Source organism: Pipra filicauda, unplaced genomic scaffold (assembly GCF_003945595.2).
Source record: "Pipra filicauda isolate LSUMZ 115617 unplaced genomic scaffold, ASM394559v2 scaffold65_size3143899_pilon, whole genome shotgun sequence".
In the NCBI taxonomy this organism is placed as follows: Eukaryota; Metazoa; Chordata; class Aves; order Passeriformes; family Pipridae; genus Pipra; species Pipra filicauda.
The window spans coordinates 2139951-2166806 of record NW_024104820.1 but is presented as its reverse complement, the minus strand read 5'-3'; the positions used below and the strand labels follow the sequence as shown (position 1 = coordinate 2166806).

The 26856-nt window shown below is 38.8% G+C and overlaps 1 protein-coding gene across 3 annotated transcripts in view; it reads right to left on the bottom strand.

Annotated features, from left to right (window-relative positions):
• Positions 1-1193: 1193 nt before the first annotated feature.
• The window catches only part of ST8SIA6 (ST8 alpha-N-acetyl-neuraminide alpha-2,8-sialyltransferase 6), a 45071-nt gene continuing 19408 nt past the window's right edge, over positions 1194-26856 (bottom strand). For 2 of the 3 annotated variants that reach the window (XM_039388492.1, XM_027720548.2), the window contains exons 5-9: positions 19963-20107; positions 17746-17858; positions 16536-16628; positions 13139-13611; positions 1194-8883 (exon numbers count right to left, since the gene is read on the bottom strand). In XM_039388492.1, the coding sequence (XP_039244426.1) occupies positions 13143-13611; positions 16536-16628; positions 17746-17858; positions 19963-20107 (820 nt within the window). In that variant the 3' untranslated portion in view covers positions 1194-8883; positions 13139-13142. Of the gene's footprint in view, positions 8884-10517; positions 12842-13138; positions 13612-16535; positions 16629-17745; positions 17859-19962; positions 20108-26856 lie in introns of those variants that run through there. The other variant, XM_039388493.1, reaches the window with a different exon arrangement.

Sequence of the window (26856 nt, the reverse complement as noted above, 5' to 3'; positions counted from 1 at the left end):
TTATTCTGCATTTGGACCAAGCAGTTCTGATCACCAGGCAGTGCTGCTCTGTCAACATTTGGCTGTTCATAAATATTTGAGATGGCTAAGCTCAATCTAAGACACCTACTTTCCATGGCAGAAATCACACTTCTGCTTTAGAAACGGCTCTGAATATGAGCACACATTTGCATCTGCATCACTTATATATGCAATTCCGGGTGTTTCAAAAGAAACCTTTTGATTTTGATCATCTGTAAAAGACTCACAGACTATGGGAAGGAGGGAGGCCACAGAGATCCAATCTTAATCTTTGGGCAGAAGCCACTTGATGGTCTGTGAGGCCAAATAAAAGCTTTCAGTTCTAACCCTCTGTTCCGTCTGCAATAAAATTTGCCAATTGCAGCTCAGTCCCTAGAGGGCCCTAAAGGATAATAGTCCTCCTCACAAAACAGCTGCATGTACATATTTGACCTGATTTAATGAGGTAGTCAGCTTCTATTTGGAGAAGTCGCAGTAAGTAGCACAGAAGTTATACGGCTGCCTTCTGTCCAAAAGTAAAAAGTAAGTGCTTGGAGGGAAAATTCTTTCTCTGAACTTTATCTGTTTGAAATTCGTTCACTGTAAGTATCTGTGTATGTGACCAAAACCTATATTAAGAAAAAAATCCCACATAAGCCACTAAAACATGTATAGAAATCTACTAGATACACATCTATCAGACATGCAATCATGGTATTTTGCATGAAAAACTTTTGCATCAGTGGTTTTAACATTTTCCATTAATCATTGTTTTCAAAATGTTCAGTTATTTTTAGAGATAGTTTTTAAATTTGTTTGGTTCCTTTCCTCATTTGATTTTTCTTCAATAAATAATTTCCGAAAAGTATTTCAAGTCATTTGAAGTAACAAGAGAAGATGGTTAACTGTGTTGCCATTCAAGAACAGAAAAGACTGAAATCACATGGAGATATTATTTAAGCAACAGATACTTATACATGCACCAGTGCCCCAACCCCCTCCCCTCTACCTGCTTTTAAGCACAGTTTGCTTTTTTCCTTGCACAATTTTAAGGAACTGTCTGTCTTCCTACTGTCAGTTGCTAATACCGCTGCAGAAGAATCAGACTAATGCATTTTCTGTGCTGCTGCCTCAGAAGACTGATTTCTGATTGTTTAGTCACAGGAGTTCACAAAAGAATAACACCCCCACAATTATGCCTAATAAGTCTTTATTTCCAAACAGAAATTGCAAAAATATTCTATTACAGAATAGGTAACAAGTACAGAATTCTAAGTATGCGTTATAACAGTGAAACCATTGCCTCCTTGACAAAAAATCATCAGGCACTTAAAACATGAAAACAAAGTACGAATTAAATGAGCTGTAACAGATGACTCAACAATACAACTTTATCTTGGTTTTCTGTAATAAAAGCACACACACGGCTGAGGGGCTCCTGCCTCCTCCTAAACCCTGTGCAGAGACATTTCTATATTACGCTGCACACATTCTACTCGGACAATATCAAGTTCACATCTGAAAACATAAATTAAGTTCAGCACTGAGAGAATTTGAGGAACCTTTTTGGAACAGCAGTAGCAGAGCCTACACTAGCAGCTTCACACAGAGCTTGGAGCATGTGGAGGAGCACAATTGTACCAGCTCCATGGGGAATAAGCTCTGCTTTGATAATTGCACTGAAAAGAATGGAGCTAAAATGAATGCAAACAATACACATTTTAAGAGACAATGAAACCTCTGGGCAAAAGCTATCATGACAACTTTATGGAATTACATTTTAACACATGGAACAGTCTCTGAAAAGAAAAACCACACATTTGCCATCCCTTAGGAGCAGCCCTGTGCAGGACCTCTCCATTCACCTGTCTTCTCACTTGCAGATCTTGAACTAAATTAGAAGCAGAGGTGGCCTCTTAGACCCATCTTAGAAAGGTAGACCTAAGAAGCAAGTGTCCAAATGACTAGTGAAAATACTCCTCCAGAAATCAGTCAGATACCCTTACAATTATTTTGGCTTGCATCACTATTTTTTAGGTGACATTATGTAACTTCCCACACGCTTTACTCTGGTGGCATAAAATATAATGAATATTTAAAATAATTTTAATTAGGCACTCAAAGAAAAGAATATCAAGAATATTAACATGAAGAATACATATGAAGCTACTATATAAAATGTGCATATAAAACATGCGGAAATGTTAGTTGTTATACTTCAATGTCACAAGAATTTAAGAATGGGTTTGCATTGTAAGCACTGACAATAAATACACTAAGGAGGAGGTGTTTCTAGGGAAACATCACAGCCAATCCAAGAGCTGAGAAGCCTAGCAGGTTGTTGAGCTACAGATTTGCTGTGAAGAATCTCCTCTTGTCAGGGACTAAAGTGAATAGTGAGGAATTTAAAACCAGCAATATTGTCTTAGACTAGGCTATCCTGTCACCACCATTAGCATGATTCATTCTGATGGGCTCTTGCCTTGATACCATGAACTCATGGTGGGATCATTAAATACTTCCATCATGCATTGTGAGTTTTCTCCCTCACTGGAGAAAAGGGATGAAAAAAGATGAGACACAGCAGTACTAGGTGTAGCAGCAAACACTGATGTATTGCTGAAGGTACATCAGGATTTAGCAAGAGACAGACTTTGTTCATTTGATTGCAACACGAGGATGCCACTCCTTCTTGTATTGCACAGCCAGACTCTTTTCATCCTTAAACTAGTATTTGCCAACACCTGCCACAAAAGGGCAGTTATTGTTTGTGCACAGAGTGATGTGAGCTCAATTATCACACATCACAGTACTACATTTACTCCCTGGTCTATAGGAAACTCAAGCTGGTGTACTCCTACCACGTTAAGCTCTTGTATTGCTGGAATTTGCTTGAAACCAAGAGCATACTCACAGGCTGCTACTGCAGCTGGACCAGTGCACGATAACCCAGTAACCCGGGGTCATTCCCTTGGTGAGCTGGCATTCCCAGAATAGGAAGGTACTGTGAAATGCGCATTTATGAAAGACCACTAAATAATATCAATAGTTCTTTTGTTTAGTGGCATGCTGCAGAGTGTTTCATGCTCTACTTGATCATAATGATAATTTTGAGCCAATTAAGAAACACTTTATGAAAATCTGGAACAAAGCTTAATAAATATAAATCTGCACACTTGTTGTATGCTGTAGCTGGAAAACCTAATGGATTTCCCCATGCTACCCTGAGAGATCAGCAGCCTTTGAAACTCAGAGAAGGATAATTTTCTTGCCTAAAATGACAGAATTCCAAATAAAGAGAGTTGGGTTTCTATGGTAAATACACATCCCCTTGTCAGTGTTGCTGGCTAGCAGACCTAGAGATTAAAGAAACCAGCTGCTGAAGTACCACAAGAGAAAAGATTACCTGGCTTTGAATATTTCAGACTAAGAAACATTTAATGAAAAGGCTCATGTGCAAGAAGTCTGCTGCTCCAGAGTGTGCAACAAGCAGCTATCAGCTATTTTACATTGAGTTGTTTCAGAATAAAGCACTCCAGAGAATATTCCTTGGGCTTGATCTCACACAGACTCCTGTACACAAGTGGATGTGTGCTTTGTGGACCTGAGAGTCCCTGGAGAAGCTGCTGCATGGATATTCAGGATCTCCCTCCACAGATTTGTCCCAGATCAGCAAGTGACAGGACAAAAAAAGATCTCTAGGTCAAATGTTTTTAAAACTAGATTGCTATGTCAGGCTGTAGCTCCATCACAGAGTCTGTGCAGGCTCAAGGTGTACATGATCAATTAACCCAGACCAATTAACTTATCCAGATACTTGCACTGAACAAAATCAAATAATACATAATAGCAGGAATATTTTGCTACTAATTTTGGGATCCACAGAGGGTTCTAGGTCACCTAGATAATTTAGTTTCCTTTCTCGAATCACACAGGGCAGAGAATTTCATCTTGTTTCAAGCATGGTGCTAAGGTCAGTCATCTCACTACTGTACAAAGGAAAGAGAATCAAAGTGAGAGTAACTGGTCTCAAACCCTCTAGACCTCATGCAGCTCTGTTCTCTGCAGATGCTGTTTGAGATGCTAGGATTAGAAGTGACTGATAGCAAAGGCATGCTGAATAACAAGCAAGTTTATATAAGTTTGCCATCAGTGAACTGAGAATTTTTTATACTTATCATTTCTGAATCTTTTTGTGGTGAACAGCTTGTTAAAATGTAATTATGTAATTATTATAATTGTAAAGAGAGAAGGGGGAGCAATAATCAAGCAGTGTAGACACCTAGAGTTCTTAGTGTAGGTACCTTCATCATCTTTTGGCACCACAGGGACAGACCGGCTCCTGCCCACCAGAACATGCTGTGATTCCCCCTTGCAAGAGCCCATCTTTCCCTTCTGATCAGGAAGGCCCTCAGAGATTTTTAATTCTGCTCTCAGGGAACCACTGGACCTGCCCAACAGCTGTCAGATAACAAATGGCCCCTGTTGTGTTCCTACGATCCCACCTGCATGGTCTCATCTCTTCCTTTCTTTTGAGTCTGAATTCCTCTGGCTCTGTTAGCATGAACAAATTTTCTCTTTCTGTTACCATGTTAGGGTTTTGCCATCTCAGTGTGCCACAACAGCTGAGTGTAGGATCAGGCAAGAGCCAGAGACAGCACAAAGGAAGGGGTGCAGCACAAGAATGAGAACTGGACTGTGTAGCCAGGCATTACAGTTTAAGTCACCATGCAGCTACAGACCAAATTTAGCACCACGAGTTAGGCAACACGAATATCCCACCAAGTTGCCTTCCTTGAAGTGTAAACCAAGTCACTTAAAGTATGTTTTATTATGCTACAAGCATAGCAGCATTTGATTCATTATCACACAAATTCCCTAACAGACACTAAACAGGACTAAATAGTACTCCATGGGGAAAGACAAGAAACCAACTCAAGGCAGCACTGGATCCTAAAGGAAGATGCAACATTAGAGATTAAGGGGAGAAGAAGGAATAAAAGCAGCCAATCAGGCCCTAATGTAATAATGCTGTGATGCAGTCATGTGCAAGGACACTGTCAGCCTCTGCAGAGGTACAATGGAACTATTAGCATGTTGTCAGTGTCTCTATATTTAGAAAACCATTTAATCTCAATATTCATTCCACAGCATGTGACAGCAGTGGAGGCCCACAAACCCTAAAAATGAATATTCCTCATGTGAAATAGAGGGAACTGAAAGGTCCTTCCTAACTTTTGGACAAGAATCCTTAATCAAAACTGTAGTTGGCTCAGTCTTGCAAAAGTGTCATAAACATTCTGAGCCAGATACAAAATCCATTTATTCAACATTAACCTGGCACAGATGTAAAATAAATGAGAGATAATTTATTCAGCTACCCAGGAAAACATAATTTCCCACAGTGAGTGTACTTTAGCAAGTCTTGATCAATCTAACTCTACCCTGTCACATAGAAATGCCACTATTAGCTTTCCAGTCTGTGCACAAATTAACACGACCCAGCCACCAAGCACACAGCACCAGTAGCTATAATAAAGCTGAGTACAAGGTCTGCACTCTTGAAGAGAAAAGTGGATGCAACTAATATCTCATAATAACTTCATGTCTGGAGCAAGGCCTGAGGTTCTTAATCTAAAGCCCAACAGGGCATATTTTTATTCTAAAAGGAATTAAGAGCATTCGGTAGAAAAGGGTAAGAAAGGCTAACAATTCGTCCATGCACTTCTTATCAGTCCTATGCTCCACACAAATCACTGAGGGCTTTGAGAGCATGAAAGATCAGGTCTTCAGGTCAATGGCAAGTTTAAACTCTGTGGAAACAGTGCTAAAAAGTCAAAGTGTCTGTCCATGCTACAGAGCTTTCCATTTGCTCTCATTTGAGTGCTACATCACATTTCTTCAGTTAAGATCTTTTCTCATCAAGGAAGCTAGAATAGGTTTCTTCTTTTTGGTTAAACCTCTCTTAAAATGTATTCCAATAATCTTTCCAGTTACCAGTACATGTGTGTTTTAAATAACATAGCTGCACAGAAATAGTCCAGGCACACAGTAACAGCTCTTCATGGTGTGTCATGGTACACTATTTAGATTTATTCACTGAGATAATGCAATATGGTGCTAACTAACAAGTGTCTCTGCTGCAAATAAATTCCACTTTCTCCTCTCCCCATCTTCAACTTCACACAAGCAAGTTTTGTCCCTTTACTCATGCCAAGTATTTAATTGAATTTAGCCTGAGCAATAAATGATGCCCTTTGCATTATCTCTATGTACACATGGAGCACTTAGAATCATAGAATCATAGAATCATAGAATCAGCTGGGTTGGAAGGGACCTCCGAGATCATCAAGTCCAGCCCTTGATCCACCACTTGAAACTGTTCTGGACACAACAGATGCAAAAACCTCTAAAAGATGTATGAATTTTCCCCAAGACAAACCATGTAGCTGCTACACAGCCAAGATCATCTCACTGCACTGGAATAAGCTACAGTCCTTACCTGAACACAGGTGTGCCTTTGTCTCTCTGTATGAAATATGGCATATTTTTTCTCAACCTGGGCTGTTTGCATCACCCAAAGGACAACTACATCACTTTGCACAGCTTCCAGCTACAAACACTCAGGGGCAGTCCATGTGAGTGATTTTTATGGCATAGGAGGAGCTCTTCTGGGAACAAATTTGTCTCTGATCTATAACTAGGATGTTGCGGTAGGCAACCATCCATAACACTCATAACATGGATACAGGTTCTTGCAGCAGCCAGCTCTCTACACATAAGTAGCAGGTGCCTGTGGCCAGAAAATGACAAAAATCTTACTACTGGTGAAGAAAAAATGTGGATATGTGGTGCTGGAACCAGAACAGATCAGAGTGAATCAAACCATTGTGCTCGCCTCTTTCAGTCACCAGCTGGTAATGCAGATGGACCCATGGACTCAGTTCTGCTATTTTGTTTCTGTTAAAAGCCCTACTGACATTCAGAAGTTCACAGGTGTATTAGTGCCATCAGTTAATGCCCCAAAGCACTATATATTTTTTAAAACCCCTTATTTTTGGAAAATGACTTTACTGCTGATATTTGCAACCAGGATTTATGGACACTTCTGCTGGAGTAGGAGTAGTACAGGCTTCTGATATCATTATGATATCATTATCGTGGAAATGGATCCAGATGCTGAATGTGTCTCAACCAACAGACCTGTAACCATAATGATTGATTCTAATACTTTTGGGAGTGTTTACATGATTATAAAACTGCTGCAAGGTAAGCTTTCAAATATTACAACACTAAAGTAATGCTCTTATGAACTATCAATTCAAAAGGCTTTTTTGAACCTTATTTTATAAAGTTCAATTCATTTAAGTGGGAATAATTTTGCAGATATAATCCTCAAGGAGTGGAATACTGAAAGCTCTTTAAATCAGTTGATTTGGAATTTAATGCTGCACTAGCAAAAGGAGTTTTAGTAAATAAAATACCTGACAGTATCTGGCTGTAAAAGGAGGAGAAGGACACTATCTTTGAACTGAGCATTCAAAGGACACTCAAAAAAAGTCAGTGAAACTCTTCTTTTAACAGAATCTGGTTATTACAATTTTTTTGTTTGCTTGTTTTGGTTGTTGTTTTTCTTTTTCCTGCAGTAGAACATACAAGCATATAAGCAGTAGCATACAAGCAGCCATAGCTAGGGCACAACTGCTTGTCACAGCTCCTGCAAATGTTAATGTGATTCACTTTCTTTCGTTGTAGGATGTTGCTCCACATGTATCCTTGGACCATATGGAAAACTGAAAGCTCAAGAACTTCATAGGTTATAAATTAAGTGAGTGTAGTCACTTTTCTCATATGCCCTGGTATAGGAGAAGAGCTTGGGGTTGATTATAAGAGGAACATTCCTCTAATAATGCTTACTGCAGTTTCCTTATCTGTAGTTGCATATTGATAAGAGCTATACTAGGTGAAAAGAAATAGAAGAAATTAAAGGTTTGGTACCTATCATCTTTCTAATGAAAATTCCATCTCATGTATCAGCCAAGACACACAGCTGGGATGGCAGGAATATGTGCAAAGTCATGCCCTACCAGGACTCTGGGGGTTGTAGCATAAAACCTAGTTCACTGTCCTCATTTGGAGATGAACTGGACCTTAGACAGGAACACAAGCAAGAAGAGTGGTTTATAAATAACTGTACAGCTCTGGTCCTTCATACATGTGTTCCCAAAATTAACATCACTCACATGAATGATCCTATTAAATCCACAGCATCATTTATTGCTCACAAAAGGAAATCCCATTAAATCCACAGCATTACCTATTGCCCACAAAATGAAAGCCCATAAACCACTTGACTATCTCTAACCTGAGGGATTTTATCATCTGTGAAGCCTTGGACAAGCTAAGAATGACATGGCTCTGAATTAATTACTCCTTTGTAGCTCTTCTCATCACTTTTTGCATTAGACAAATGTCAGTATTTACAGGATCAAGTTCTTAATTGAAAATGTTCACTGCCAACTCACGCAGCCACCAACAAAACCAGAGACCTTATATCAAAATATTTTAATGATCCTTTAAGAAGCAAAACATGATGAATGTCACATGTTGCCACCATCCTGAGATTGTGCTTTGCTACAATTAAACCAATAGCCAGGAGTTTCAGAATTTTCCAAATAATCATTACTTTGTATTTTAAAAATGATTACTCAAAATTCATAAATGTAGCAGTCACTGTGTGAAAAAATCACCACCTTTTCTCTCCAAGTGTAAAATATTTCTCTATTGTAATAATGCAGTTTAATGCTCACAAAATCACATCAGATCAAATCCAACACAGAACTGCTGAGATACACAGAAATTGTATTCCTTAGGATCATCACCCTGGAATTAAAACAATAAAATATGTTATTGATATTCCTTGTATAGTAGAAAAACTGCTTGCTATACTTGAAATAAGCCAATACCTTACTCTTCTGTGTATGCATTGCACCCTCTGCAAGGATGCTTTTTCATCCTTATTTCAGACTGTGAGTCTTTGAGATCTATTATACAGAATCATCAGCTCACAAAATTCTCCTAGGTAAGCTGGACTGCTAGTGCCTGGTCTAGCTTGAGCACTTGCTCTTTCTGAAGGAGGGTTCCTTCATTTGAATAACCCCAGAACTGCTCACACCTACCCCACCTGCAACACCCTCTTCAGGCTTCCTAAGCTAACCAAGGCTGGGTCTAACCAGTATCTTCATGGGAACACATCCACTGCTAATCTGAATATGGAGATATTCTAAATTATAATATCTTAATCATATTTTGATTTAGCTACAGATTGAAATGATTCTGTGTCTTCAACAGGATAGTTCTGCTGTGGAAAACCAAACAAAACCCTTGGAGATCTGCAAATACTTTTTCATTTGAATTGAAATCTAACATAAATTCTAATTTGATTTAATCTATATTTTTCTATTCTGGTGGGTTGTAATTGAAACAGAAGCAACCCATCTCCACTTGTTTCATTACTGACATTCTTAACGCTTAACTTCGTTCACTGAATGCATGAGCAAAGCGTGTGCTTAAAAGCTGCACTGCATGGGTGCTATCACAGAAGACCTTCTTCTCAATATTACATACATCTAATAATTTCACGCTGGATAATATTTGCTAAAGTCAAGGATAGGCTAAAATCTGTCAACCTGACAGGAATCTACAGGAGTCCTTATTTTAAAATGTGGTATCATTTTTCTCAAAGTAATTAGAAGTGAACTGTGAGGCAGTTCATATTTCTCTAGCTACACTGAGACACCACAAGCATAAAAGAATTTCAGCAGAATTTAAGCTTATGTTGGTATTCTACTGTTATAAATAGGTTATGTATAACTGTATTTATCACTTACTTAGATTGCAGCAAATTTCAAGATTAAAAAAATATCACAAGCTGACAGAGTTTGGAACAAAACGATCCTCTTTGATCTTAATTCCTGGCAAGTAAGCAGGCAGCCCTCTGCTCTACAGGATGCTGATCTGCTAATTCCACCTCGAGTGGAGGGAGTCACTGCTGCTCTCTCTCAGAAATAGATGGCATTTAATCGTCTGGTTGGAATTAAAAAGCCCCATACCTAATATTTACTTTCCAGGTAAGATACATTCACACAGTCGAAGGTTCAGCAATTCTTACTTCCTAAGCATGAGCACACCTCTGCTCAGCCTCTCCTCCCTCAGTCCTTCTGCTCAGACAATTGAGCAATATTTTTCTTCCCCAGGTTCAGGGTCTCAGTTTCATTCTTTCTTTTGGTGTGTTTTTTGTTGACTGACTCCTCTGAGCAGCTGCTTAATGTTACTGTTCTGTATGTCAATAACCCACATACCTATCTTCCCTGCTGTCTTTTTCTAGCAAACAGTAAACCTGATGGATTCTTGGTCAGACAAAATCTGCATTTTAACCAGGCTTCTGGGCAATCAAATTTATGCCAGTCTGATTAATTTATCATCTGACAATTTTTCTAATCAGATTTTTCTTTCTATTTTTAAATATGAATCAGGTCATTTCCCCTCCTTGAACCTATGTTTACTTGAAACTAATGACATGCCCTTCAGGCTTATCAGGTTAAACCAATGAACAAACAAGACTTCCTTCAGCTGCAGGGCCATAGCAAAAATGATTTGGTAATCTAATACAAAATAATAAAGACCATTATTTTAATTACATTTCAAGATTTTGCTGATGTTGCATTTTACATTTTACCCTTTGTGATAGGTATGCACCTACTGTACTGAAACCATGTACACGTCTGTTGAACATGACCAGAAATGTGCAGGAGCAGATATTAAGGCAGATGGAATCTCCCAGGTTGGGGGACTCTACAAGGCTCTAACATATGGCAATTCTCCCTGTCCAATAAGAAAAGTTCACCTTTTCAATGGCAAGGATGGTGTTTAGGAGCAATATTGCCAAAAATGATTCACTGGGATGCATTTATACTCTCCCTATAGGTGCTTGTAGCAGAGCAGCTTCCTTCACTTCCTATTTACAGCAACAAACCTTTGTGTCCCAGTAATGCGTGAGAAAAGTTCTGCCTGAGCCTTCTACGGGCACCCAGGGGTGTAACGAGCCTTCGGATACCCAGTAATAGGAAGAACATGGAGCAGGGAGAACATAAAAGGGAAATTGAAAAGAGAAAGGAGATTGTTCAACTTCTAGAAAAGGTTATCTTCAGTGAAATACCGTCATTATAGAATTTCAATTACCTCTAATAGTTGATAATACTAACAGAATGGTAGCTCATACTGAAAGCATTTAATTTCTTTGGTTTTCTCTTTGGAAATATAAGGGTAAATTAGGGCAGCACAACTTATTTTTCTTGTGGCATTTTTTTTTCTTTACAGCTTATTTTGCAAATTTAGCCACATAAGTGATCTTCAGTCTGCCAAGCAAGGACAGCATTTAATTAACAGATACAGATGCTTAAACATTTTTGTGGCTTCTATCTACTTCTCTCTAGAGTAAGTATTTCTAAAGAGCTGTCTTTCATTTTCCTAGCTGATGTAGTTACTACAATTAAAATTACACAGTTATGTCTCCAGGGATTTATATTATAGGAATAATAAATAAAATGGAAACTGTTGGGTATTAACAGCTTAGTGACTAAGAAAAATACATTATGTATTTCTTAACCTTTCCAATATACTGCAACTTTTCACAAGTAAAAAAGCATACCTTTGCCACATGAAACTGCATGCATATACAATTTACTTCCTCCTAGGTAATCTCTTGCCACAGAATAGGAGAGTGGATTCACTAGATGGATTCTAGGTCCTTTCTCACAGGTTTTATATTATTTTAATAATCTACGAGAGCAGTTTAGTTCTGCATTTTTTAAAAAAAACCTGAAACTGAATAAAATTGTGCCTTCTTGGTACTAGCAATCTCCTATTTTAAAACTTGGCATTCTCTGACAATAAACCAAGTGTGAATGTATCTTTGGTAGCATGTTTTCTAGATATCAACAAAGGATATTTTCAAATACATTTCAGAATCTAGCCAGAAGGAAAGCCCTTAGCTTTTAAACTTAAAATTTCTGGCTTGAACAAGATGATGTTATTTTAATTTATTTAACTTGAGTAATACAGTCATGAGATTACATCAGTAAAATTAAAGCATATTCTATACAATGGCAGTTCTATTGTACATGTCACTTACTGTTATATTAACTTGAACCCCCTGGAAAAATGGAGTTCTCTGAAAGGCAAATCTGACAACAGTATTGTGAGCTCAGGAATTTTTGAGTTAGCTTAAAAGATGAAGAAGTATTTATACAAATTGGTCTTATTTTGTCAACAGGGCAAATCAAGATTGAAAACACTGACAAATCTTTTCAGAGTCATCTGTAGTCTGTACACAGTAAACTGGCTCAAGGTCAGAGGCCAGACTGTGCTGCATTTCTCTGAGGCAATACACAGAAGGCAGAGGTCCAAGGGGGATGGGACAGATAGAAAGGACAGAGGAAAAAGAATGACACTTCATCCCGTATTTCAAACTCCCAGATTCTGAACTGCCTCAAGGTAAAATCCTCAGCAAGATCTGCTGTACTGTATAGCAGCTTCCTCACTGCTGCCCACAAACTGTTCTGCAGCCCCAGGATGCAAGAGCACACTGCTCTGATTTTTACCTAACAAGAGGGAACAAGGCCACATGCATGCTACTCCTTCATGGAACAATCTTAATCCTTACTGTGCTTTCTGTATACATCTGGAAAGGCTGTGCCAGGATTAGGTGTCTTCTCTTGTAGATCACAATATGTGAATGTTTTTAATAAAGCGATTCTCAAAGGGAGCTGGTTCCTGGGAACTGATACCAAAGCAAACATAAGTTGGTAGAGACATATATCTGAGATAAGGTGACAGTACTGACTGTCTGTGATTTATGGGGATAATCTGTATTTAGCTATGCTTCCCATCTAATGCTCACAATTAGAAAACATTTCTCAGCTCTGTGATACATATTTATTTACAAAGCTCCAAACTTTCACTTATTTAGGAACACAACTTTTATTGAGTGTAAGGTAGAAGCGTCTCTCTAAGAAAGAGCAGACCCTTGACTCATTACAGAAATAAAGACATTTTGTGTGATAAGAATGGGACCTACCTTTTTAGTCTGATTCACATTTACCAAACTGCAACTTCAAAATGCCTTTGCCATGAAGCTGAAGGATCTGGTTGTATTCTTTGGGCATTGCATGGAAGCCCGGTTTAGGCAGTTGGTTGTCATAATAGTGGTGGCTGATTGGCATCTTCTCTGTGGATTTTGAAAAAGGCCAGAAGCCATAGAGCTTCACATTCTCACATAGCTCAAGAGCAGCACTAGTGATCATAAAACCAGATGACAACCGGTAGGCTTTCACACCCTTAGTTCTCCAGAACTGGGCAAGACTTTTCAGGTAAGCGGGATGAAAAAATATTGCCCTTTGGGTTGCTTTGAACTCTTTCAGAGTGTGATATACTTTAAAAGAAGTGGCTGTGTTGCTTCTGAAGGAAAATGCTGGCAATAAAAGAAAAGCATCTCCATAGACGGCAATGTTTTCCAGAAATTCTGTCTTCTTTTCATTTAGCTTGTTGTATCTGCAAAGTACAACATTTTAAGAATGGAATGTACTATTGATATAAATATTACAGACCAAAACAGCACAAATGCACTGGCATAAACAAGTTATGAACTCTGCTGCACCGGTTCAGCCTGTCTATACTGCAAATTTATATCACCCTATTATACGTTGTCATATGTGCAGTTATGAAAACTGGACTATTGTATAATAAGAACACACTACACAGGACTGAATTGGCAACACAGGAGCTACTGACGCAGATCAAAATCACTGCTAATGTGACTAGGACCTGTTTATAGAATTGACTGATTCAAGAAATTTCAAAGGAGAATGCAAAAAAAAATACTGTATTAATACTTCCTCTGTTTAAAGCTACATGCACTAAGATATGTACTGCATATTTCTTACATCAATAGGTATAAAATAATCTCTCTTCAGAATCTGTGTGTCTGCCCTGTGTGGAAATACAAGGATGTATGTGAGCAGTCTTGGAGCGTTAAAGATTAGAGTGTGCTCAGGTTTTGTAGTGTTTTACTTGCATTTGATATACACTTAAAATAGGTAAAAATACAGGCATGTCTGTTTACATGCTTTGACTACCAAGGGAACATATGGAGATCTAGAAAGATTTAGAGCTCTAACTTCACAAATGAAGAGCATTCATTCTTGGCTGCTTTTGGTCCCCAACAGCAAAGAGACTTAGCTCTCACTACTGTATAATTCAAATTTGGTGCTTCCAAATACTGAATAGTGAAATTCACAAGTTATCCAAGAAGTGATACAAGAAAGGGCATCATCCAACTCATGTCCTCTACAGATCTCACTATTCTGAATCACTTGAACTTGTACTTGCACTGCCTTTGGGATTCAAAGCACTGAGTCCTCTTTTGTAGGGAGTTGTCTATTTGAGCAGCGTATTTTCACTTTTTAAGGGCTACCAGAGCCCACTTTTCACGAATGGCTCCAACAGAAACTGGAAAAATTGGTTTCACTTCCCTTCACAACTTGAGCAGGTTCAAACCCTCTTCTCATGCAGCACTTCAAGACAGAGGACAGCAGCTACTGCCATTTCCATTCAAAACCCTCACAGAGGAGTTATCAGTTACCTCTTGCACAACTGAACTCGTGCAAGGAGTGATACAGCCCTTCTCAGCCTGAAGGGGTTTAAACTTACAGCTTCTGCTTCCCAGAAAAGTGCCATTATCACCAGACTCTGAAACAAAATGAATGAGAAAGACTCAGGCCCTCCTGTTGACCCTGAGCCTCTGTGCATGCAAGAGTCACACAGCCAAAACAAGCAAGAAACACCTGAGCCTACGTCTAGGAAAAGTGGCTGAAGGCTAAATTTCTGGCCTCTACTCCAAGAATTTCTCTATTTCTACTCAGAGTAAAGTACATAAAGGGCCCCCAGGACAGAACTCAGATGTCTGTTCTTCCTTAGCTAGAAACCTGGACAACCCAACTTTGTCTTGTTCTCCTTTCCAGCTCTGCCACTGTAAGAAGTGTAGCCCAGCTCCATTAGGACACATTAGAACTGTGCTTTTCTCCAAGAGAGTTCACCTACATCGTACACCCTGACAGACACAGTTCAAACGCTGATTAACCTTAACAATAATAACATTAGATGAACCTGGTATGCAAACACAGAGTTAGAAACTACAGGGCATAATGTCAGAATAGGTCTTCTGAAAGATGAAACCAACTTAGTTCTGCTTAGTTGCTTCCTGCTCCTTCTTCCAAAGCATTTACAGTCCTCTGAATATTTAAATAAATATTTTTTTTAAATGTCCTCTTATGATCTCTTTTCACCCTTACACAGGTTTAGTTCCTATTATCTTCAGTATAACTCCTATTAACCCTGTTGTGCCTTAATGTGGCTAAAAAATGAGGTCATTTGTGCCAGAACACTTTGATCAAGCCCAGACAAATCATGGATCAGGTCAGTAGTCATCAAGGATGCTGAGTCATTGGACACTTTTCCTTCCTCATGTTCTTGTGCAGCCCTGCTAACATCAATGAGCTAAATCTATTTTTGGGAAAGCAATAATTCATCTTCATTTAAATCAAAAAGGTCCAGGTAAGCATTAATGTAGTTAGTACTCATTCCAAAAAATGAAATTCTATCCCTGAATCAATGAAAAATGCCTGTTAGTCATTTCTATCTACTCACTGTACTTTTTTCTTCTTTCTTTCAAGGTGAAAAAAAAAAAAGCTTTGCCTGATGTTGTCTTTTTGACAATACAGTTATGACAGACAATAAGATACAATAAGATACAGTAAGATCAGTAAGCAGTAAATAACATGCCACAGCAGTCCTTTTCATAGATAAGCTGCAGTTCCAGCCTGCTGAGGATGTCAGATTAGTCAGCCTGGCCTTATTAGATTTTCTTTTCATCAAGAAGGTGAAAAAAAACCACCAAAACCTCTGCTGAGAAAAAAGACCATCTTTCATATGGATTGAGAAAATGGATTACAGAAACTGGGCCTGCATTCAGGAAACAGCCTTCACCAAAACAGCCTCTAAGCACTTTACCTAAGAACATGTGCTTACAGTCCTACTGATAGAATCAGACATACATTTCCAGGCTTTACCTATTTATGATTACAATTCCTTTCTAAATGCTTGGGGTCATGAGGGTCATGGGGGGAAAAAGAAGAGGTTTGGGCTTACAATCATCAATTTTACTCTGCCATAAATTGTTGACTTGTGTCAGGCTCTTGCTAATCTGGGTATTGCTGACTCCTTTCTGCTACAAATAAGGCCAGGTTTAACAGATTTCCATTTAGACTAGTACATATTTTACACAGGAACTAAGGCTTACTGAGGTAATCTGCATGCACTGCTCTTATGATGGTATCCCAGTGAATTTCCGACAAAATTTAAATCATGTCAAACAATTATACACCATTGCACAGAAACAGATTTGCAGTGGTACTCACTTCTGAGATATGATACTTGGATTAACAGTCACGAGGTTTGTTTTATTGCCAACATCTTTGCTAATGCTTCCCGTGGTTGGAGGAAGGTTACACCTGGAATTGAGAAACATTTGCTTAAACAGATGTGCACCAGAAATGCTTTACAGTTATTATTTGCAAATTCCTCTCTTGTGCAATGACACTTTCACATCAGCTCCCAGGGATGTCTAAGCACTTTACAAATATTAAATAAGGTTTACAGCACACCTAGTAGAAATATTTAATCTACTGTACAGATGGTTAAAATAGGGCACAGAGAGCTGGTTTTTATAAATTGTACCACAAACCAGGAGCACAGTTAAAATTTCAGAAGCATCCAGTCTATGAACACTCTACACTGCCTGCTAGGAAATACCTCTTGTCTAAACAATGCATTTCTACTGAAAGTCTTCTACTGCGTCTTCTAACAACAGTGTAACTTGCCTTACTGCAGAAACAGTGATTTCCGTAAAATGCAAAACCAGCATTTTTTTAAAGTTGGTCACTTAGTAAGTTTAGTATTTTATTATGCAGATTTCCCAGTTTTATTAGGACAGTTATCTAACTGGAAAGACCTTTTTTTTTAAAAAAGTTTTCAAAAGCTCAAATAGTAGCCAAAAGTAAGAAAAGGAAACAAAATCCAGCAGACTGGAACCTTCCTTCTGTTACTACACAGTGTGACTCCTACTGATAGTGTGGGCCAAATAATGCTCTGAGTACACCTGATTTTCTCCCAATCTATACAGCAAGATAAAAAAACCTACTTAGATGATTAATTTTTTAGATGAATAACAGAAGGTGAGACAAATATCAGGACAGTTAAATGATTACATGAGTGAGACAAACTAAGGCTCAGTAAATCCTTTGTTAAGCAAGAGGTAAACATGTGGCATTTAATACCAGTCTCCTAAGGGATCTTAAATGACCAGAAATTTCAGGTTCTCAGATGATCACATTTCACATCACTGCAAAGTGTCTTTGCAATTATAGATCATACATGTATCCATATAGACTTCTCTCTAATTAGAAGCAGCATTCTGAAAACTATGAAGCAGTAGTATCCTTACAGAGGCAGAAAGAAAGAATTGTTAAGATCCTTCCTCATTGCTACAAACTGGAATTGGTAGGCTTCCAAGCCTGCCAAGATTTTAGAAACACTCGACACACTTCAGCAAGATGAAGCAGCTCTTACCTGAACACAAAGTCAGAACTATCTATTTCAGCTCCACAGCTGGAATTTTTCAGAATGCCTCCATTTCCAACCACAGCACAGGTTTTGAAGGGATAGACTGAAAGAGGCGAGGACTGCAAACAAATAAAAAGACACAGACAATGCCTTATAAATATTTTGATTGTTTCTTTGTGTCAATTTGCTCCTGCAGGTTTAATCTGGTAAATCCCAGTAAAAGCATTCACCATTTAGGCAGACAGGGCTGGCAGACCTTGACAGCCAAGAGCGAAAAACAGGCATCAACAGACTGAGAACTGCTACTTCTGTCATCAGAACTTTGAGAGAATAACACTGGATTATTAAAACTGGGTATCTTTTAAATACACTTAACACAAAAACTATCTAGTGGTGAATTGAATGCTTGAAAAGCTAAGGAACTAGCTTGTACTGAAGATAGCTTAAATTTTACCCATTTTCCTTTGCACTGTAACAGATTGGGGGTTTTCATATAGTCATTGACTTTCTCAGCTAATAGAAGGGAACTTTGTAAATGCTCAGCACTTGCATCATCACACACTACATTTGAAGTAAAAAAATGAAATTAGGGGAACCTGAAGATGTTGAAAAGGATAATGATGTGCCTTGGCTTAAGTCATGGTGAATGTGAGGCCTCACTGACGAGGTTACTGTTTCTGGCTGTTCATCTCTCTGCTCCTCTTCTTGTTACAGCTTGCTGTCTTGCCATGGGGAAGCTGAGAGGGAGCTAAGTGCATCCACTTGAGAACCAGAACAGATCACAACCTAGCAAATGAATGTAAATTGTTGGCTATTTCAGTTGACATTGATATAGTTGGCTGTTATCCCAGCCTCTGAAACTTTTCGTACATCTTGCTCACCCCCTTCTGCTGTGGGAGCACTGACATTCAACAGAGACACCAACAGTTGGGTAACTTTGACTGCAGAAATTAAAGCCAGTTGTAAGATTGAGTCAAGACTTGCTTATGGAAAGCATTATCCTTCCTCCTTCTCTCATCAGCTTGCCTGAAGAGAAGAAGGATGGGACACTGTTACAAACAAGACAAAAAGTGTGGGGAAAGCAGCAAACATCATGTTGCCTGGCAATATATTACAAAACAACATGTCCAAATATTTTGTTCAATTCTGAAAAGACAGTAGGAGAACACAAAGGCCAGACAACTCTGGCTAGCTTAGCACATATATGTGCACATAAAACACTACTGTTCTCTTTCATTAAGTTTAAATTTGGAACCACTGTAACCTATATTGCAATGAAGTCCTTAATGATTCACAGCAGCATTAGGAAGAACTACACTCATGGTAGCTGGGATCTCACAAACCAAGAATGCCAGAGCTGGGTAAGAGGGCTCCCATGTGCTCTTAGTTTTGAGAAATCAAATACAACCTCTTTGTCTAGTCTCAATAACTTGTATGTCTTTGTAAGTCCTGAGCTACAAAGTCTGATGCCTTCTCTCAACCTGTGTTTTTGGCTGCAAATGCCTCACCCCAGTGGCCAACAAAGCTGGTGAAAAGGGCTGGAAGAAATTTCCTATGAGGAGCAGCTGAGGACTTTGGACTTGTCTAGTTTGGAGAAAAGGAGGCTGAGGGGCCTCATTGCTCTCCACAGAGGAGAGCAGGGAGGAGGGGAGGGGAGGAGGGGAAATGTCGAGGAAGGTGCTGATCTCTTCTCCCTGCTATTCAGTGCTTTAAGTTGGTCAGCCCTGAATTGGTCAGACAGTTGGACTAGATGACTGTTGCAGGTCCCTGTTCTATTGTGTTCTATTCTATTCTATATTGTGTTTATTCTATTGTATATTGTGTTTAGCTTTCATAAATTACATGCCAAGATGGCACCAGAAATGGCATGGGTATATGAAGAATATGAAATGTTCTTCCAGACTGAAATGCCTTTAAAAATGGGAATGATAAAAGCAAGGCAAATATTTTCAGAATATTCACTCCTGAATTCAGCTGGCTGCCAAGCTGGGCTATAGCTTGTGTTCTGCAGCAACTCTACCTTTAATCTGATCTATGATACCCTGTCCATGCCTCCACCACGGCAGAGGAAGGCTGAAAAAAACCCCATATTGCAAGGTGAATAAAGAAGTGCATACAGAGTCTGATGGGCCTTTTCCAGAGGAATCAAAACAGCTCTATTACTAGCCCAATATATATATATGATACTGCAATTATAGTAACAGGTAAAGACACAGTTCTTACCACAGGCAGCATCTTAAAAATGTCCTCTGTAATGAGGATGGTCTTTTTACTGTCCACTTCATAACTCATGTTACTTCCCAGTGGGCTGTTGTTTTGAGAAGCAATAAAATTGTGAATTGCATCACAGCAGGAAGCTAATTCTGACCTGCAAAAAACCCAAACAAAACCTGCTCAAAGACAGGCAAATAAGTAGGAAAGCAGTGCTGGAGAACTAGATCAATGAAAAACAGTTCAAATTAACTAAGCAACAAAAGGCTATATGAACCTTCTATAATGTCATTTCCCTTGACTTGCTTTGCAGAGCAAGTCCATTTTCACAGCAAATGTTCAGAAATCAATCAGATCAAGAACTTACACTATTTTTCTTTCTTGGTCTCCTTTTCCCACCAAGAAAAAGTTGTAGTCAATCTCCTCCGTATAATTAATTGCTAAGATTATTATAGAAACCCTGAGAACCTTCAGTTCCCAAAATTAACAATGTGATTTCAATCAACATAGAACAAGTGATTGTAAAAAACTAGAAGGCTGAAGAAAGAAAAAAACTGAGATGAAAGAAATGATGATGAAAGGTACTGGAGATAGTACTTGGTGAACAGCAAGATGCTTGCAAGCCAATTAATTAATAATTAATTTCTGCAACTGTTCAGCACAGTTTTCCTGTGCACATTATCAGAGATGTTAAATAAATTAGATCACAACTGCCACATAAAGAAGACAGATACTTTTGTAGTAGAGATAGACAGCCTAGCTGCTCCCCAAAACACCCAGCAGAAGTCCTTAAATAAGTAAGAGTGCAAGGGATTCACTCCAACTTTTTGTGTGAGTGAAGAGTATCACTCATCTTACAATTTCTGTTACCTCCACACTTATGAAAATTTTATATGTGCAAATATCCTGCATTATTAACAGTGAAATGCAGTGCAAAGCCCCATCAGACCTTTGAAATCAGACCTAAAACACTGAAATTCATTTTGCTTTAGGCAACAACATTTCCTCTGCTGCCACGGGATCTGATTTTCAGACTGTAAGGCTGAAATATTCATGTCCAGACATTATGTATCAATTGTTAAGATATAGCTTTCTCATTGGGTGAGATACTAAGAGAACTACTGACAATTTAGAGAAAAATATACATTTATAACAGAATTGCTTGGAATTTTGAAGAAGATACCACAGCAGGGAAAAGATAGTGATTCCTATCCTAACAATGAAGGTTAATTGGGAAGAAAAAATCAGTTAGAGTCTGAGGAACAGAAAAGTTTTATTTCATACTTTTTCAGTGACTAAGGTAAACCAAACTGTTGGAACTAGTTAAACATTACAGGACAAATCCTAGGTAAGCTTGCTTTAATAGGGTAAGACACAGGGAAGAGAAGTTGCTTCATTTCACTTTATCAACAATGCAGACAAAGAAAATATTCTAATAATAATAATATAATTTTATTTCTGATGGAGATGAAGCGCAGAAGAAGAGCCCAAGCATTATGTTTCCTGGAAGACAGGGAACAGAATGAACAGGACTGGGATACTCCCAGACTCACTTCTCTTGGAAAAATGGTCAAAATAAGGGTAAAAAAAAAAGGTTGTGAAGGTTGGCTTGATTAATATATAAAATACCAAAGGAAAGAAAGAAAAGAGTAACATTTCAATAGTCAGATGACTTACTGGTATATATAAACCCATTTTGAATACTGAGCTCTGAAACTCCTTAAAGGCAAAGTTCCCAGATATGTGAGGAAAACTGGGAATGACTGAGTGCTGGGATGGCACAGATCTGAAATAACCATACTAGGAGAGTAACTAGGAAATGTTAATCCTGAGAGAGGAATGAGTAGGGTTCAGATTTCCACAAACTGCATTCTGCTCCACCCCCTGAATTCAGTGATACCCATTACCCTGTTCAAAGTCTTAAGGGATAGAGAAGGTCAGTGGTCACTTAAAACCACTAGGTACAAGGGTGGGGATGAGACTATGTTCTGCAGGTCAGGAGGTGCCCATAGGGTGAAAACAATTGGCCTGGGCATATATAGTATCCTATTTTAAACATATGGAAAAATACAAAGGGAGCAATGAGGCAGTAGAGTCCAATGACGAAGTCTGGGAACACTGGATGTTATTGGACCACTCTTGACTGGAGCCCACTTCATTTTCTTTCTTGTACACTTTTTTCTATAACCAGTTCTTTCTAACCTTAATATGTACTGTAGTAATAAGAGGATTCAGACATCACTGTCAAGTCCTGAGGGCACCACCACGCCTCACTACCACTTTCCAGCACCCTGAGGCTGCCCCATCTTGTCTATGGCTCAGGACCCTACTTCAACCCTCCAGAACCATCACTCCCTGCCCCAACAACACCACAGCAGGGCCAGTCTCCAGTTGTGTCCATCCTGTCCCCAGGGATGTGGACGTGCCCATGCCCAGGGCTAGGGCTGACCCACTCCTGGCCAGGGGTAGGATGAGCCCAGCTGCCAGTTCCTGCTCTGCTGGCCAGGTTACTGTGTTGGAATCACACACCCTGTTCCTCAGGAAGAAGCCATCTCTTACTGTTCCCTGGCACTCACGTGGACATGAGGAATCACATAACCCATAATTTTTATTTGCTTTGTTTTTTTTCTTAAAGCTAAATGGAGCAGGCCTAAATATTATCTGTGTGAACCATGGGACGTGCAGAAGAGAAGGAATAATGCCAGAATATTCTTGACAGTTTTAGTAAAACAGCTGTTTTGGTGCGATGGCTACCAGACCCTGAAAATGCAAACTGATGACAGATACCATTCATTAATACTCATGACAAATTTTCGCTTTTTATTACTCATTCCACAAGAACGAGTGCTTCAATAAAAGCAGAAACGGCCTGGAAGAAAAACATATATCAGAATTAATATGGAAGTAATTGTTTAAATTAATATTATGGATCCACTGAGGAAGTAAAACACAGCCAGGCTAGTTCAAAAACACAGTAAGAAAAGAGAATACATATTGATTAATTACATATATTTTTAGAGCACACGTGGTAAAAATTTGGTGGTAACAATAGCAACCTTATTTAGATCAAATCATGAAACAGAATCCCACTGTGCCCAAGCATCCCTGTACAGAGCTCCAGTGGGAATGCATGTAGCTTGCAGACAGCAATACCCACTGGCAACGTATTCAGCAGTCTGTTCATACAGGATTTTGTACAAGCTGTTACATGTGGTAATCTAAAACTGTCAGTAAATAATGAGGAAGGGGTAGAGACTGGGAAGTTCAAGCAATTTATTACTGCAATCATCATCAGGGTATTAATGTCATATGTGGTCTCTCTCATCAGGTGATGACACCCCTAAAAAGCATGTACTTCGTAAGATTAAGACATATATCATACAAGCCAATTATTTTAATAAGTGCTATATGCAAGGTGTTGCAAAGCTAAGACAACATTTTAACTTGTGTACCATGCCACCTGGGGAGAGGGAAACTGTTAAAATCTACTTACAACGAAGTTCCTAAACAGATGGTGGGATAAGAAACAAGGGGCAGAATCTTAACAGCATCAAATGGTACTACCTTAAAGTCAAACTCTGCATTCTTTTTTTTTTTTTTTAAGAGTAGAAAGTGATCTACGTTGTCTGTTCTGACAAGGAGAAAACACTGAGAAGCAGCTCTTGGAAGATGGGATGTTGCTATACAGGCTGAGCATCCACTTAGATACATGTCAGAACAGGTTTGTAGCTTACGGTAAGAAGGTTTAAGTTCCAGATTTTAGCAAAGACTGTGAGGTTGCTCTTGAACAAAATGTTTTTATGATCTAGTCACAGCATCAGAAGTCCAGAGGAGTTAACTTTCTTCACAGTGGCTACTATGGGGCTATGTTTTGGACTTGTGCTGAACACAACAGTATAGAGATGTCTTTATTATTGCTGAGCAGGGCTTACACAGAGCCAAGGCCTTTTCTGCTTTTCATACTGCCACACTAGTGAGGCAACTGGGGGTGCATGGGAGGTTGGGAAGAAATACAGCCAGGACAGATGACCAAAGGGATATTCCATACATATGACATCATGCTCGGGATACAAAGCTGGGCGAAGAAGGAGGAAGCAGGGGGGACATTTGGAGTAATGACGTTTGTCTTCCCAAGTAACCGTTACATGTGGTGGGGCCCTGCTCTCCTGGGGATGCCTGAACACCTGCCTGCCCATGGGAAGCAGTGAATTAATGCCTTGTTTTGCTTTGCTTGTGTGTGTGACTTTTGCTTTCTCTATTAAACTGTGTTTATCTCAACCCATGAGTTTTCTTGCTTTCACCCTTCTGATTGTCTCCCTGAACTGGCGGCGGAGTGAGAGAGTGGCTGTGTGGGACTTGGCTGCTGGCTGGAGTTAAATCACAACACTAGTACTAAAAGTACCAAGAGGCTTTGATTCATCCTCCTGCAGCAAGCGGGATGATTTTCAGAACATCTTCTTTAACTAGAAATGCTTAGCTAAAGTAATTTTGTTCTCTCTATATATTTTTTAAATATTTTAGTCAGATACATATCTGGTGTGAAAAGGCACTTGCTTTTACACCCAATTTTACACAGCTTTGTACTTTGGGACATTGGAAAGAGATTACACCACTGGAACTAGTGTACTCCAGCCTACAGCTGGACCACTGGACCAACACAATTAACTGTGATTCTCAGGGGATTGTACTACCCCCACTTGGATGTGAGCCTGCAGAGTCTGACAAAACTGGGTGAACTTAATAGTATTTCTTTTGTGTAGACTACACTTCAGTGTGACACCAGTGCCTGTGGATCTGGGGCCAGAGGGCATTCATCACTGCTGAGAACAGCATGAAATATTTCACTGTCATTATGCATTGGACTAAACTGAGGTGAGAGGAAGGGAAAATGTATGGAGATGGACACTGCAGAAGTATCAAATGATCCAAAACATTGTTCAAAATAGTAGATCAACTGTCCTCTAAGGTCATGGTGGGGAGGGTAAGGAAAATAATTTTAATTTGCTCTAAAAACCCCCTAAGTTCAGTATTAGGAAGCACACTGAAACAGGTTGCCTAGGCAAGGTGCGAAGTTTCAACAACTAGAGTATTTTAGTAGATATCTGGACAAACCTTTCCGAGTAACAGTCTAAGTCCATTTGATTCTAAGTCACCTTTTACAAACATCTATAAAGTGAACGTTTGTTTGCCAAAAGAATACCATATCAGTCAGTCCTATTATAAAGCACTTGCACACTACTGCCAGCAGCAATGCTTATACAGACATATCTCCTTGTGCCTTTTCAGTTACCCAACACACAAAACCATCACACAAGAGATAACCAAACACAAAGTAAGACCAGCAAATATTTAAAGCTGTAAGCCTGATGCTAAAGAGTATTTCACAGCACAGTTTGTAATGTCATTTGAATAAAAGGCAAAGTGTTAAGGAGACAAAAGGCTTTGGATTACTAAGAAGCAAAAAAAAGCCCGTGCTTGCCTAACAGCTTGTTTTAACAGTTCACCTGGCTTGGCTGTTTGTAATCATTAGTTCATGTGAGCTGTTATACCGTACAGGTGAGGATATCAAAGATTTTGAGTTTTCATACTGAAGAGACTATCATGACAGTAGAAGAACTCACAAAAATTCTACTGTATAACAGCAAAATTTCAAGGGCACAACTACAAACAGCAAGACTACCTTTTTTCTATGTCCACTGCTGTAATATTTTACAATGAGCAAGCAATTATTTATTGTACTTCACTGGGGGCTCTAAACAATGATACAGGTTTCTCCAGGCCCTTGTCAATCCAAGTCAATAGCCCCAAAGTACAGTGAGACATATTATGACCTATTCCAAACTTTTAGAAAAGAGTGCTTAAATTTAATATCTGAAACAGAATATGTTGAAGAGGAACGCTACACTGACAGCCCTTGAACTGTCTGTATATGAAGTAACATCATAAATGTCTAAGACAATGAAAGCCAAAAGGGTTGAATATGAAATCAAGACTGAATATTTAAAAAGCATAATAAAATTTTCAAACCAAAGACTATTTAAAGAGTCTGCCATGAAGACATAATTAACTCAGACTGATTCAAAATTAGGTTCTGCTTACAGGAATTCTCCAACCTTTAGAAAAGTATATAAAAGTCTGTAGAGCAATTAAAAGATTCAACCATTTCTTCAAACTGCCACAAATTACTATCTCTCTATCTTTTCCTCTTTTGAAATAAAATATGTCTTTGAATATATAATCATTGTTTTATATGATCTATTAAACCTGTGCAGCAAATGTACTTTTAAACCACGCTATAGTCTCAGAGTTCTGTATATGCTTGTATACTGGAAGATTTCAGAGATTACAGTGGAATTATTGATCTGTTTAGTGTTAGGAAAGCTATTGATTATGTGGTGGTGTGAGCTTATGTAAGCTTATGTAAGCATAAATTGACCTTGCAGGGTATTTTATTTGTATTTCAACTGGGGTTCATGGCAGTACACAGATGTGATAAGCAATACTGTTATATAGGTTAGAGTATAGCTCGTGACAAATTAATCTCTTCAAGAAGGATTGGGTTTTTTTTAATCTGCAGGAATGTTTAACACACACTTTTGAGAAGAGATATTGAAGTGGGAAAAGGGTAATAGAGGTCAAGGGGAACAAAAAGCAAGAGGAAAAATAACAGGACTAAGAAAATGGGTTGATTTTTTAACTAGTCTTTTTAAGAGTCTGGGTTCTTTTTTTGAAAGTAGTAATGTTTTTTCTTTTTAAAAAAAGTAAAAAATATTTGTATGAGGGTAGAGGGAAGCAGTGTGCCAGCTAAACTGCAGTGTAACATCAGGAATTTTACAACCGTATTTTACATCTAGGAATTTCCTTCTCCCTTCATTATCAGATGCAAATAAGGTTTGTCTGGAGTGG